Source organism: Haemorhous mexicanus, chromosome 17 (genome assembly GCF_027477595.1).
Source record: "Haemorhous mexicanus isolate bHaeMex1 chromosome 17, bHaeMex1.pri, whole genome shotgun sequence".
NCBI lineage: Eukaryota > Metazoa > Chordata > Aves > Passeriformes > Fringillidae > Haemorhous > Haemorhous mexicanus.
The window spans coordinates 9560203-9575106 of record NC_082357.1 but is presented as its reverse complement, the minus strand read 5'-3'; the positions used below and the strand labels follow the sequence as shown (position 1 = coordinate 9575106).

Sequence of the window (14904 nt, the reverse complement as noted above, 5' to 3'; positions counted from 1 at the left end):
TACTCATTCTCTCTGTTACTAGAGAATTACTCTGGGATGTACAATTTTGCATGCTTTTATTTGATTTAAACAAATTTTCCAGGCCACTAACTAATCTGAATTCTTATACTAAATGTTTCAAAATCTACAGTTATTGCTGAGAAGAAGTCATTTCACTTTTAAAAACAGAAGGTAGGAAAGCTGTTATCAGAGGTACCTTTTCATAAGAGAGATATTTACTGGATAAAATCATAACTTGGCTCTTTGCCCACCCAGAGACTTGGTTTAATGTTGCAACAGCATTATGCACTGCTTCAGGTGACAGAGATTCCAGCTGACTTGAAGTTAGTCCAACCACAGCATCTGACAGAGATCCAAGGGTATCATTCAATGTCTGGTTTTGCATGGCAATGTTCAGGAGTTGAGATTTGAGCTAAATCAAACAAAAAGACCAGATCAGAAATAAAAATCTGCCAAGAACCAATTTCCATTACCACCCAAAACATTAACTGGAATCTCTGGAATAGGCATTGGCAAATATTCACACACTTCATAAAATTTCAAAAATAGAACCACAGTTGTGAAAGGAATATGGAACAGGAATATGAAACAGAATGAGAAAAGAATAAGCACCCAAAATGGCCTTCTGTTCTTTGCATTCTCAAGAATTATTTTCCCTTATTTCTGAAGTCCCAATAACTTTTCACTCATTTCTTTCCTTATTTAAGAAGAACATCTTTCCTCCTCTGTTTATAGGATTCGGTTAGGCAAGAAGAACAAGTGTTGTACACACCTCATGAACCTCGGCCTGGAAACCTCTCAGCTGATTGCATTTAATCATTTGATGAAGTAGAGCCCGGGCCACAGCTGCATCCATCTGTTCCAGGTCATCATAAAAACAAACCAACAAACCCAGCCTATAGAGCAGAAATACATTAGCTCCCTTCTGACAGAAAAGGTGTCACTGTTGGGCAATGGAAACACACCTTGGTACCCTCTCCTTGTGATCACAGCTTGAGCCATTTCTGTTTGTCCTGAGTGCCTCAACCTGCAGTCTTTAAAACTTAGCCTGCAACAGGGGTATGAGAACATGCACTGGCCTTTGTATTCAGCTGAATGCTGCCTGGATTGCTTGTGCTTGAGGATTTACCTGTCCTGGTTCCGTTTGTTCATGGCTGGATTGTCCCAGTTAATGACTCCACTTCCCTCAACAGGATAATTCTGAAAATGATGGAGGGCTATTATTAAGTCTCTAGAAGTGGCTTGCTGAGTTCTTATCTGGTTTGATTGGATGTTTTGAACTCTAAGTCCTGCTTGGATTCCACAAGCAACACAACACATTTGTGTTTCAGAGCAGCAGCTGGGGCACGACAGGGCCTCTTTATCATTTTAGGATTAAACAAAGCCTGCTGTATTTCACATCAAACACAGGACTGGCCAATGGATGGAGACCTGTCCAGTTCAACACTGCTCAGGAAAAAGCACACTGAGGCTCACTGCCCACTTGTGTCAGCACAGCAGTCTGCAAGGCAGGGTTTTGAACTGAGCTCATTTTCCTTCACAGTTCCCATGCCGTAATATTTAAGTCAACATTTCCATTAACCTCTGTAAAGTGCAACCACAGCCATAGTTTTAGGAGAGGAGGAGTCACACCACCATGGGGAAATGCCTGTTGTAGGTGTCCTTCTGGCTTAGACCTTGTGCTTATTTACTGCCTTTACCTGCAGCCCTGCAAAGAAGGAGCTCTGAATTGTGCATCACTATGTCGGGATTTTAAACTTGATAGTGATGGGGATGAACTGGTTTGTAGGAAGCCTGTGTCAATTCCCCATCCCTGTAAACTCTCAGCCTTTCCTTTTATAATTTACAAAGAACAAGAACCTCAAAGATATGGACAAGTCCAGCTTTCCTGCTACAGTCCCTGGTTTTCACAGTTCAGTGAGACAGGCACAGCAGAGTCTGGGCAGTAATGTCCAGATGTGAATCAAATCATCAGTGGACAATGCTGCAGCACTATCACAAACTCAGTCAAATTCTGCAGCACAGAAAAGCTTTTATTTCCTCCAGTCCCTCAACAACAACCTGCCAGCGATATAACAAAACACTGCTTCAGCAGCACATCTGAATTCATGGGAGATCATCAAACCAACATACAAATCAAAGAAACATCTCTAAGAGCATTTTTATAACAAATAATTACATTCTTATGCATTATTGCATAGCCACCAAAAGCTCTTCATCTCCTTTGGGATTAGCAGAAATGAATAACACTACTTCTTAAAAGTAAAAGTGCATTTAAATCAACAGTATGGTTAAAATGAGTAACATAAACTAAGTGTGTCGTAAAAATGGAATATATTAAGGATTATGGAGCATGACATTTCTCTCATCCATGAGAATGTGGCAGCTCTTGTGAGTGACAAAATAATTTTTAAGATTTCTGACATTGAAATTTAGAGCGTGGGCATAACTCTTCTCTCGCTTACTCCTCCGACAAGAGCAATGCTTCATGGCAGTCAGCGAGCTGCACTGCAGTAATGACAGCAGCTCTGAAGCCATAAAGCATATTCTCCATTAGTTTAAAACTCCAAGGTATCCCCCAAGGAGACTACAAATAATTTCAGACAGCATTGTCTTGGGACTAAATACATCCATTGATATGACAATGTAAATGTAAATGTGGAGTGCAGAGCTCTCTCATGCTCGCTGCGTATTTATGAGTAACAGTTTATTTTGGTTTTATATTAGTGGTAAAGTTAGTTCAGTGCAGATTTGACAGCCTTGAAAATTCAGTTTCCTGCTTACACACCTAACATCCAAACATATTTAAGCATGGCTCATCTCCACCCTGCAGGACAAAGAGGACAGGGCAGGCTTTACACTGCTTCACTTTGTGGCTTCTCTGGTGACACCCACGTCAGTTTAAACCCACTTGCAGTCCTGCTGGCAAGAGCTGAGATTTCCTCCTTCAATCCTAACTGTAAAATTATTTCCCCCAAACACCTCCATGTTCTGTGATTCAAGCAGCCAAGACAACTCATGTCCTGCTGTCCCAGTTTATTTTATTGCTCTGTGATGTGATGGAGCTCTGCCTAGGTCCCCCAGATACTGCTGCAGCCTTCCTACAAATGCTACAGGCATCTCCTCACTGTGGAGCAGGAGACAAAGCATTAGCTAATTAGGCACACCTCCAAAAATTCATAAAGTAGCAATTCTTCACTGTTGCTAAACATGGCTGGATTTCAGCCTAGATTTTTCCTCTGGAATGAAAAAGCTGTGCCACGTCATCAATTTCCATTTTCTCCTTAGTTAGTTGTTCCATCCATATACAGCCATAAAAGAAAAAGCAAAAGCAGCCTTGCCTGTAGATAGTTGAAGTGTTCCTCATATCAAACCCTGATGAGTTTATCCTTTCCAGGAGGGCCTGTGCAAGCTCTGGTGTGATATCATACACGGTGTCCAACTGCTTTGTTGCGTTGTCGTAGCTAAGAAACAGTCTGATCTGACCAGCACAAACAAAACCATGCATCAGCACTGTGAGACAATGAATCCTGTAAAGTCTGTCTGACACTCAAAATTAATTGAGCCTGTTCATGTTATAGAGAAAGCAAGAAAATTTGGATAAAACAGTATTTCTGAAGGCAAAGTTGAGAGGGAGATTTGAGTGATTCTCTGCCAAAATGTCATATACTTTGAGGGTCTTCTATCATTGGTCCCTTTCAATAGAAGCCATGGAAGTCTGATACAGATAAATAATTACATGTTAATGACAGGCATTTTAAAATTAAAAAGATGTAAGAATTTTGTAAAGAATACATTTATATTTCTCCTCGGTAGTTTCTCTTTATAATTAATAAATTAGATATATTAAGTTATTTTCATGTTTAAGTTCGCATTTGTGTTCATATTGTTTGTAGCAATAATAAATCCAACCACACTTTGTTACTTACTTCATTGAGACTAATTTTCAGAATTTCTTCTAATGGGAGATGGACCATGTATCTTCCCAAAATCCATAAGCTTTCTGCACTGACCCAAGAAGTTGATTCATTGAACTCTGTTTTGTACAAATAAATACTCACTACAATGTTCAGAAAGTAATTACTTTTCAAATATATTTTACCCAGTATATTGTTATTGTTAAATAATAAAAAATCTGCAAATGAGAAAAATCCTTAGCGGAGTCAGATTCCCTCCATTTGCTACATTTTAGCACCATGCTTTCATGAATCCATACATTTTAAATGAAAATGAAATAGTGTTTCAAGTGTCTCCGATTTTCTCATACAAAAACAATTAATGTTTTATGCTGTCAAAATAGAGAATGGATAAAGTGTGGGACAGGAAAAAATACCCCAAAAGTATTAAATATGGAGCAGTGTTTTTAAATTTCACTTTTCCTAATCAATTGCATTATTTAAGAACATCAGGAAGGCTCGACACGTTATATATCTTATATATTATTATTGATGATGCTAGTTATTTCAGCAATATGCAGTAGCAATAATGGAGAAAATGAAAAACTGTTCAAATACCTACATGGAAATAGGCTGACAAAACCACAAAACACTGCATAACAGTTAAAAAATGGCATTCATTTAGTAACATTCTCCCAAGGATTGAAAATGAAATCAAGATCCAAATATTCCTGAGAAAAAACATTTTTATGGACTCCATGGGTACCCTGAGCCACAAAGACTGTTTTCTCCAGAGTGTTGTCATTTGGATGGCTCCGTGTGTGACACCTCTGAACACATTCCTCAGCAGTGCTGATACTCACAACTCTGTTAAAATAAAATCATCCATGCACTTTGAAGAGTTTCCAGTGCTGGGAAAAAAAACCAGCCTGCATCTATCAGAAGCTGAAGGACTCCATTAAGTGATTTTTTTGAAAACACAGATCTAAGCTCCTTAACTGAGACAAGATGATGATCCCAGCAGACCTGTCAGGCCTGTGTTTTTTAAAGTGATATTACCTCCCATTACCCAAAATATTACGAGAGTTGAAAGACATGACAAGAGAACTAAAGAAAAAAACAGCACCATTTAAGGATGTTGACTGTGGCCTTTAGCAGAAGAGACTTGCAGTTACCAGCCACGGCAGCTGTGATCCCCAAAAACTGATCCCTATCCCAGGTGGTCCCAGAGCTACCCACATACAAAGTGAGGAAATCACCCTCCTGCAGGACTGTTCCTGCACTCTGCTGTGGCCTGGGGAGCGCAGATAAACAGGAGGGAGCTTTAGACTTCCAGTCCAAGTGTGCCTGCCCAAGGCTGATGGTTCACACTGCCACAGCCAGCTGGGAACTAGCCCACACTTGATGCCCCGGGGATTCACCACATCTGTGCTGCTTTTGGCAGGTGAAACAGCAACCAGGGAGGAAAAAGAGGCACAGCAACCCCCAGACCCTCCCAAACTGTGTGATCTTCCATGAATTGAGGGTTCACCAATGCTACAGACACAACTCAAACTATGCTGAGGGATTTTCCCAGGACTGCTGAGTAGCACCAGGCAAATTCTGCATATTTGCTTCCCCAGCAACACACTGCCACTAACATCACCTCACAGCAGTAGCATGAACCTCCTCTCCACAACTTACTGGTTTACTCTGATATTTTGAAATGGCAGGAGACCAAGAGGCAAATTTAGCTCCACTGAAGCAAGTGGGCATTTAACCTTTGATTTCTAGGGAAGGAGGAAGAACACACACACACCTGTAAGTCTAAAATGCTCCCAGGACAGCTGTGCTGGGATGTTCAGTGAAATCCACGCACTAGCTCTGATGTTCAGTGCCCTGCACAGCCCCCTTGTGGAGCCCATCCTGCCTGTCCCAGCTATGGAACAGCTGTTTCAGGCACATTAGCCAGGCAAACAGATGTGGGAAAATGCATCCAAATCAGAATTAATTAACTTTGGTTTTATCATGTCCCTTTGGTGATCGAGTAGGTGCCATGTGCTTTCACAACATCCTGCATTTCTTTTGTGGTTTTAAACAGTGCAGTGGATAATGTATCCCGAGCCAGAGCTGTTTTTCTCATCTGAACAGGAGATCAGAAGAGAACAACAGGCCTTGGCAGAGCACCTGGCCACTGTATCCTATTTCAGACTAAGAAATAGTACAGACAGAAAAGACTGGAGTACAAGAAAAAGACTTCGTGTATAGCTCTGTGCAGAACAGAAGAAGAATCTACTGGTTGCACTTGAAGATCCTGGAGGTCTTTTCCAGCCTTAACAATTGCAGGATTCTACTTTACAAGTTCAAGAACCTTTGGAGAACTATTTGTCAAGAGTAACACGAACATTATATTTACTGTGTTCTGCAGAAAAGGTATTCCAGACAGCTCTCCTACACAGACCTCTGTTAACTGGAGAAACAATTCAATACAATGAGCAGGCCTTTTGCTGAGTGCTTTTCTCTTATGATAAGCAAGAAGAAAACACTTTGCATCATACCACTCATGTTGTAAGATTTCTGTAGAATCTGCTTCATCCAGCCATAGAGAGCTCTCTGAGTGCTTGCTGAGGTTCTGTCATAGAGGTCCTTGAACAATGATGATCTAAGTGATAAACAAGTTTGTTAGCTCACTAATGAGTTAACTATTCATTTTATTTAATGACACAGGGACAAATGATTTTAGAGACAGCATTCTTTACACATATAAAGAAAGCTGTATCTGGAAAACAAACTAAGACCATATAGCAACCTCTTTTTCAATTGCCAGCAAATCCAATATAGCATTGTGTCTGAAAAATAAATGGCTTACAAGTTTCTGAAAGCATCCTCCAGCAGAAGGTTTGGGAGACTCCCAATGACATCAGGTTGGAGATAGTTCACTGCTGACACACGCAGAACCTGGCTCAGGATATCCACACAGTCCAGGGCACTCAGAGCCAGGAAGCATTTATCCAGTGTTACAAGGAACAAGGTCCTGTTTACTCCTGGGCTTTGAAAAATTCTCTCCCTAGTCTTGCCCCAGTCAAGAATAATATTTCCTATTTCCTGCAAGCAACAAAGTGTTAAATCAACATCTCTGATTAATTCCATATATTGCTCATTTTGGGGCCTGACAGAGAGCACTCTACAAAGAATATGATGCTGTTCTCATGAAAAACAGCTGCAAACTACTGGTTGTTTGCATTACTTCAGATAATTCCCTTCTGGCATTGGGTAGAGACCGGCTTGAATTTTTTTACAAAAAAAAATCAAAATGAAAACCAGAAAGATATTTTAAATGGCTGATTAACAAAATTACTAATTTCACCTTCTTTAGCCATCTTGGCTCTCTTTCCAGCCACCAAAAAGAAGACACTCCCTGAGAGTAACTGGCCCTACCTACCTTAGGTGCTACTGTAAGAGAGTGAACTCTTCTCTGGAGATGAGTTTCTCTCCACTGATTGGAGTGAAAATGGAATGACTGACCTTGACTTGAAGCAACTTTTATACAATAAGAGTTAAATAAAATAAGTCTAACCTAAGAGGAGATTAGTCCAATTCAAGCCAGGTTAACTGCAAGGCCTGCACTGTGAGCCCCCCAGTCTGTCCCTTTCCACTTATCTAAACCACTGACAGCAGATTTTCATTTTCACATGTGGAAATTCACTTACAAGATGCTCCTTTTTGCTGTTGAAGAGGTACTTCATTGCAGTTTGGAACTGCTGCTGATCAAGCTGTTGCAATTCAGACAGTAGTTGTCTGGGCTGGTATAAAAGGTTCTTCAGGTAACTTTTTATGGACATCTGAAGTGTAGAAAAATAGGTGTAACATACATAAATTCATACTGCTGTACTTTTACTGCCTGAAAATCTGTGCTCAAGGAGAACTAAGTGCCTAGCTCTGTATTGTCTGTGCTGCCAATGATCAAAATAACTATTCACACAAACTGAAAACAAAAATAATCTAAATGCATTCTGAAAGAGTAATTTTCAAATCCTATTCTTGGCTTCATGAACAAGTCCTCTCGAGGGAGCTTTTTAACAAAGATGCCTCAGTTTCTCACTTCATGAAACAAGAGTAATAAAGCTTTTCTGCTTCACACAGCAGAACTGGGAAAATGAAACTTCTAAAGAGCTAAAAAAGAAGTTTAAAAAATCATCAGGTATCATGTGCATATTACTTAAAAAAGGGAAGGAAATATGCAATTACATGGGAGGAAAAGTCTCTACCAGGTCATAAGCCAAAAATATTCTCTCTTCCATCAAGCTGCATTACCAGTTAACAATCTCATGCCTGTTTTGAAAAATTGAAGGGGAATCTTATCATTGGAACAGAAATAAATTTAAGGCTCATTAGCAGCAGACTGGAGTAAAATCCCTTCTATTTCCTGACAGAATTATTTCAGAATTGGTTTGGAATTTGAGTTGCAATTGTTCTTTACTGCCTTTGCTTAACTTGCATTGCCACCACCAAATATTCACACAGCTCCTTTATGCCTCGGGGTTCAGCCTGCTGAGAACATCAGGCTGCCAATAAACCTGACAAAGGGAAGGGGCAGTGGCAGGAAAATGTAGGTGAGGATGAGCTGTGACAGGGACATGGAGCTTGGGACAGGTTTCAAGCACTGTGGAGCTTCTGGGGATGCCTGAGGCTCAGGGATGGCACAGCTGACACTTCCCTGTTCCAGTGAGTGCAGGGACGAGGGAGGGGCTCAGGTGTGATTAGCTGGTACAGCTCCACTGAAAGCAGCTCATCACTAACCCTCAGCAGCAGGAGGAGGAACAACAACTCCTTCCTTGCATCACTTCCACATCTACAATTTACAAAAACAGCACTGAGAGGAGCTTTAAAAGGGGGAAGCATTTTGTAGGATGCTCTGGAGCCTCTCATTCCATAAAGAGCAGTGTGAACTACAGCCAGCCAAAATCTGGGAGAAACCTGTCATTTTCTGGGGAAACAGCATTTATAGACACTCAGAAACAATTAGCATGAAAAATCCTAATTCCTGGTTTCCATCAGAGGAAAAGCAAAAAAAAAAGTTGTTATTATTTCTGCCTTGAATACTCCTGCAATCTTTGGGGAAAAACACAACCTATTCCTATTTCCTAGTTAGCTGCTACACTGTAGGTATATTAAGTACTTCTATCATTGACCACCTAGCTTTGGCTACAGAGAGAGGTTTAAGTTTTTTTCATTTCTTTTCAAATAAAAATTTTCATGCATCTTAAATGTCACAAACCTGTAGGCTGCTAAGAGTAAACATAACCTCCTGGGCACGAAAATATGCCATGACTTTTGTAAGCAGATCTGCTGTCCAGACATTAGAGCTGTAACAGAAAACAGGATCAAAAATGCCAGTAAAATAATGTAACAAGTTAAATAACAGATTACAAGAGTAAAAAAGAAAAAGGGAAACAAAGAGTGATGCTAACACCATAATGACAAAAGTATTCAGGTTTTTGCCTAGCCAGAGTAATAGCTGATCTGTTTAATGCAATGAAAATACATGGTTCAATGGGGAATGGAAATAATTAGGTTTTTTTTCCATCTAATTCCACAAGAAACTCAATTTTCCAAGGTGCTGCCATTAGTACCATCTCCAAGGCAGTTGCTTTCTGGCACCCCATTATGCCTGTTCTGATCTGCTTGCAGAAAGCACAGGGAGTAACTGCTGCCTTTCCTTCAGCAGAGTCATTAATTTCACTGTGTCTTCCTTACACAGACACTGATTTTCTCAAGATATGTAGGAGTGGAATGGCCTTTGAGATTTATCCAGCTATTTCAGATTTGGACAAAATTTGCAAATAATTAAAAAACCACCAGGGGGTGGAGGATGGGGATGGAGTGAGAATGAAAGAAGGAGGTGGACAGACAGCTGGAACTGCACTTAATTCCTTAAGAAGCCATTTGGACATATGTGAGCCAAGTTAATTATCAAAACTTCTGAAAACTGGAGAAAATATTTATTTTCAGCCTCATTCTATATATTTTTTTTCTTTTTCATGACAAGCAGGTTTTTCCCTGTTAACAGGAAGTACTCTTCCCAGGAGACCTAAATCCAAGTAATCATATATGCCAATTTCATTTCATCCATAATCTTCCAGTTTCTGTGGATATGAAACAGATCATATCTGAAGTGCAAGATAATATTGAAAAATCAAAATGGGGAGAGTAATACATTACCTTTGAAAATAAAGTATATCTAGGAGGGCTGCACATGAAAAATGGAACATAAAAAGTTATGGTGAGATACTGAGTTTTACTTCATTTTAGAAGCATAAGTGGGAACAACTGTGTACATTACCATTCAGATATTTCCCAGCTATTACTTCCTCCTAAGGAAAAATTACAAATATATGTAATAAATTACTATTTTTAGATTATAATATAAAATGTTACCATGTTAAAATGTAGAGAGATCAAATAAAAATACTAACCACAGCCTTGTGTAACAATGGAGGCAAATCTGTAAAAGATTATCCCATTATTAGAAGTTAATTTAATGTTTTATCAGTAAATTGTGTTACACAAAAATACATTTATTGTATGCATTGATTATATATACATATATAATTTATTTGCAAATATTTAATGCAGTTTTAATTAAATTTATTTACAGAAAAACAGTGCGGGGGGGGAAGGCTATTCAATAATAATCAGACTTGGTGAAATTCTTTGCTGGCATAGCTCCATGAAGCTAAGAGAGCAGAAACCATGGTGCCAGTCACTAAACAGCATCTAATTTATTCCACACAGCTTTTTCTGTGCCACAAATACATCCCTCAGACAGGAGTTCTGCTCTTACCTTCAGAGTTCTGACTTTGAGTAATCTTGACATGATTCATTGATATCAACAAGAAACACATCTTCAAAAGTCTGGACATTTCTTCTGGTGTTTTTAGAATAAAAAGATACTTGGACTGAGGAGGAAAATAGGAAGAACAGAGTCAAAATGCAATATTCACCCCAAATTTCATAGCTATAAATCAGAGACAGCCTACACTACGGAGTACAGATAGAGATCAGAACAATCCAAAGCTGCTTGCTCCCAAGTTTTTAATTTAGATCTTTTTCTAGGATAGAGATACACTTTATGCAAACACAAGTCCATGAAGAGTGTGTGTGCACACAGATTTATCTCCCTATAGCAAGTGGCTCATTTGATTTTCTGCCTTGTAGCACCATTTATTTACCAAGTTACACTGCACCTAAATATGACTTCAATGCAGTTTTGTTAAAACAGACAAACAAATCCTTTTAAAATCAGATAAAACAGAAGAGAAATTGAATGAAAAAGGAAATTATAAAGAAGGTTCAAACAAACCCTAAGCTTTTCCCAGCTGGTTAAGCTGCAGTATCACTGCAGACTTGGTCTGGGACCCTCCATTTGCAGATCTCTGAACTCAGGGGTGGGACAGCCTGGCCCTGCTCCCCTGTCCCTGCAGGGTGCTCCAGGCAGGGAGGGGGATGGAGCACTCCCCTTCCCCGCTGCCACATTTGGCAAAAAGGGAGAAAACATCCTTATGATCTTCTGTGGCAGAGGGAAAGTCACACATTTGGGAAACAGACCATGTCACTTCACCTGGACAGATCAAAGCCGTGGTCTTTGTACTCACAAGAAGTGTCCCATCAAAGTTTCACCACCACCACAGACACAGTTGGTGTGGAAAGAGATGTTTTGGTAGCTCTTGCTATCCCTGCTGCCCTGTGCTATGCAGCATGAAATCACTGAAAGGTAAATTGTCTGGAAGGGTAGTAATAGGGTACCCAGAGCTTTTCACTGGGTTGTCACTGAGTGCCACCAGAAAAAAATTGAGTTTCACAGTTGTCCAAAACAAAATTAACATGTTGCTTTTGGTCTAGTTCTTGAAGGACAAGGATACACACAGAGCTAATGCAATGAGGCGTATAGGAAGCAAAGACTGGGCAGGTTTCACTCACACAGGAGTTTCTGCAGCCACATCCCCTCCTCAGCTCTGAGGACAATCAGCTGCTTCAATCCACACTGCAGAGAGGATTTTCTGCCTGGCCCTCTGCTCAGCCTGAGAGCCACCACCCCCACAGGTAAAACAACAAAATAATCTGAGATATTAGATGATGCCTTCATCCACAGATGGCAACTTCTTATGCTGGGATTAGTCCCTGATTTAACAAATGACACACAGGGTCCCATCGGCCGACTTGGCTCTGACCATAAAGAGACTTTGTTAGGTTTTGTCTCCCTTTCCCTCATTTCAAAGGTTTATTTGCAAGACAGTGAATTTCTGCATTTCTTTTTGTTACTGAATTCTGTGCTCTCTCTTTTCCCCCCCCACAAAGTTCTCTGCCACAGCTCGAGTTACAGATCTGAATATTTGATAAATGACACCTTTTTTGGACCGTTTTATCTCATGTACCAAGGCACTCTTTTATAAAAATATCTTTCAACAAGCCTCCAGCAATACCTCAGTCTATTGCAAATACTTCACTCCACTCTTGTAACAGGAGTGATTCAAACTGACAGATGACGAAAAATTTAAACTTTAGACTTCAAGAAGCTATCACCTCTGTCCTGTTCTTACACACACTGAAACCCCTTTCAGTTACTCTTTCGGGAGCACCACAGTCAATGTCTCTCATTCAGATGTATCTGGTTTCCTAGACAATGAACTTACTTGTGTTTGTTTCTGCCTGTGCCCTAAGAATTTTGCAGTATGGTTTGATTACTCTGCATAGGTTAAATCATGCTTCCAATGTCAGTCCCGAATTGTTTATTCCAATTCATTCACTTTGATCAGGGAGTGTATTTTAATTAAAGCAAGCTAACTTAATGCATAAGGAGATTAAATGCTAAGGAAAGTGCTTTTTCATCCTGACTAACTCAAGCGGGCAATCATCAGGGCACAAAAAGGGCTGTGAAAAGCCCTGCCTGGCAAGACAACCTGTAGGAAGAAGTAGTTAATTCTTTGAGTGAAACAGGTCAGTTTGCAGTTCACAGCAACTTCCAGACAGTCCCAAATCCCGCTGTGGGGTTCTCCTGCAGATCCCATCCAGCATTTCCCCGAGATCATTCCTTGCATGCGCTGTGATGAGATTTCTGAGCCTTGCAGGACTGCCCGCTGAAGAGAAGCTCCCAGATTGCCTTCTCCTCTCACTCCCAGAACAGCCACCCTTCCATGTACAGAAATCCTAGACATTTTATCACTCACTCCATGCAGTCGCTGCCTTATCTGAAGCTCGATAACCAGAAAACTGACCTTACAATCACAACTCGTGCTGATAAGCCCTTACACTGCCGGCGCCCACCTTCCCCCGGCACCGGCGCTCTGAGGAAAAGCGCCACATGCATGGGGGAAGCCGCAAGGGCTGAGGGCTGGAAAGGGAGGGCAGGAAGGAGAAGAGAAGGAGCGCCAGGACCCCGGAGAGCTTTACCTGTCTCTGCCGTGCGCGTCTCCTCCCCGGCTCTGCAGGAGCTGGGCGGCTCCAGCCAGGGACCCTGAGAGCGGGGCCAGGCCCAGCACCGCCCTGCGGCCTCAGGCGCCGGCCCAGCGCCCCGGCCCTCAGGGCGGGCGGGAGCGGCTCCCCCGCCGGGGCTCGGCACTCCCGGGGCCGGCAGGAGGGGACGCTTCTGTCCCGAGGTGGAGAGAGCTCAACAAGCTGTGCAGGGGGAACATAGGGCTGGTGCTGCCCTGCTCCCCCATCTCCCCAGCCCAAGCAGGGGCAGGTGGCCCTGGGTCCCTCAGAGCATGAACTGACTGTACCTGGGTTCACCCCGCAAACGGGGGCTGGGGTTTGGAGGGATGAAGCTGTTCCAACTTTGAAGTTTCTGACTAAATCGTGTGCTTGGACAGCATCGTTTTCCTGCAGTGCAACACACAGCCCACCCTGACAGAACAGTTCAGTCGGTCTCCAGGGCAAAACTCTGCACATTAGTGAGAGCACTGACATGCAGCTTGGATGGACACGGCCGGATTCCCAAACCCAGGAGTAATGAATTTGGACACTGGAACTGCAACACTTGTTCCTTTAGATGGCATCTTTGAGGCAATTTAATGAACTATTGGACTCAAAAGTTTATTTCTGTGGGTTGTGAGCAGCATTGATGGCACACAAATGCTCTCTCAGTGCCTGCAGGGAGAAGTCCCTTGCCTCCCAAGGAACTCTGGCTTTAGAAATACAGGTGGAGCTACAGTCCTGGGGCTATTCCGTTTATTCAACAGGACTAAGCAGGTCTCTCTGACCCTGCTGCAGTTAGGCTTTGTAGAAAGATTTTCTTCATCATTGGTCATGTTTTAAATCCTCCTCTCAAGTGTAAGAATACTTGGTTAAATAGAATGAACAAAGTAGAAAATCATAAGAAACGAAAAAAAACCCTATTGCTTACATTGCACCTTCTGTTCCCAAACCTCTCAAAGCCATTACAAACTGAAATCCTCAGTGACAGGACTAAAAGATGAGAGACATGAAATGCAGTCTCTTGTGTGATTTTTAACATGTGGGATTAAAACACTTAAATACCTTTGAAGAAGTTTATCTTACTACATATTTGCTACCTTAACCTAAATTAATGATACATTAAAAAACATTTTCCCCCTACTAGATGAGTATAAAATGAAGGTAGCAGAAGATAAATTAATGGATTCAGTCCAGAGCATACATAGCTCATTTTCCCAACAGACAAATCTGATTGCACAACGTGCCAAAATGCAACAGCACATGCTGAAATGAGAATAACACTGAGTCTAAATTACTGTTGAGAAGTAATACAAATTTCAGCATTCCTTGCCCTATACTACAGAATACTATTCCACAAAGATGACTGACAACAAAAAGCTAATAAATTGGCAGGAGAAATCATTAGCCATCAGTTTGAGGCAAACCTAAAATGACACTGTTAAGAATCCTACCTGGCATAAAATCACCATTAATTACAAAAACCACAAAAAAACCCACAACAGACAACATTTTTAGACTTCAAAAGCAACAGAAGTCAGTTCTTACTTTACTTACC

At 41.2% G+C, this 14904-nt stretch overlaps 1 protein-coding gene across 1 annotated transcript in view; it reads right to left on the bottom strand.

Moving 5' to 3' along the window:
• OTOA (otoancorin) overlaps positions 1-10798 on the bottom strand; it is a 31717-nt gene extending 20919 nt beyond the window's left edge. Inside the window, exons 1-12 of the mRNA XM_059861511.1 lie at positions 10720-10798; positions 10352-10380; positions 10219-10249; positions 10098-10125; positions 9154-9241; positions 7586-7717; positions 6745-6980; positions 6434-6537; positions 3930-4036; positions 3342-3481; positions 773-896; positions 197-412 (exon numbers count right to left, since the gene is read on the bottom strand). Of these exons, the coding sequence (XP_059717494.1) occupies positions 197-412; positions 773-896; positions 3342-3481; positions 3930-4036; positions 6434-6537; positions 6745-6980; positions 7586-7717; positions 9154-9241; positions 10098-10125; positions 10219-10249; positions 10352-10380; positions 10720-10798 (1314 nt within the window). The remainder of the gene's footprint in view (positions 1-196; positions 413-772; positions 897-3341; positions 3482-3929; positions 4037-6433; positions 6538-6744; positions 6981-7585; positions 7718-9153; positions 9242-10097; positions 10126-10218; positions 10250-10351; positions 10381-10719) is intronic.
• Between the last annotated feature and the right edge of the window lie 4106 nt (positions 10799-14904).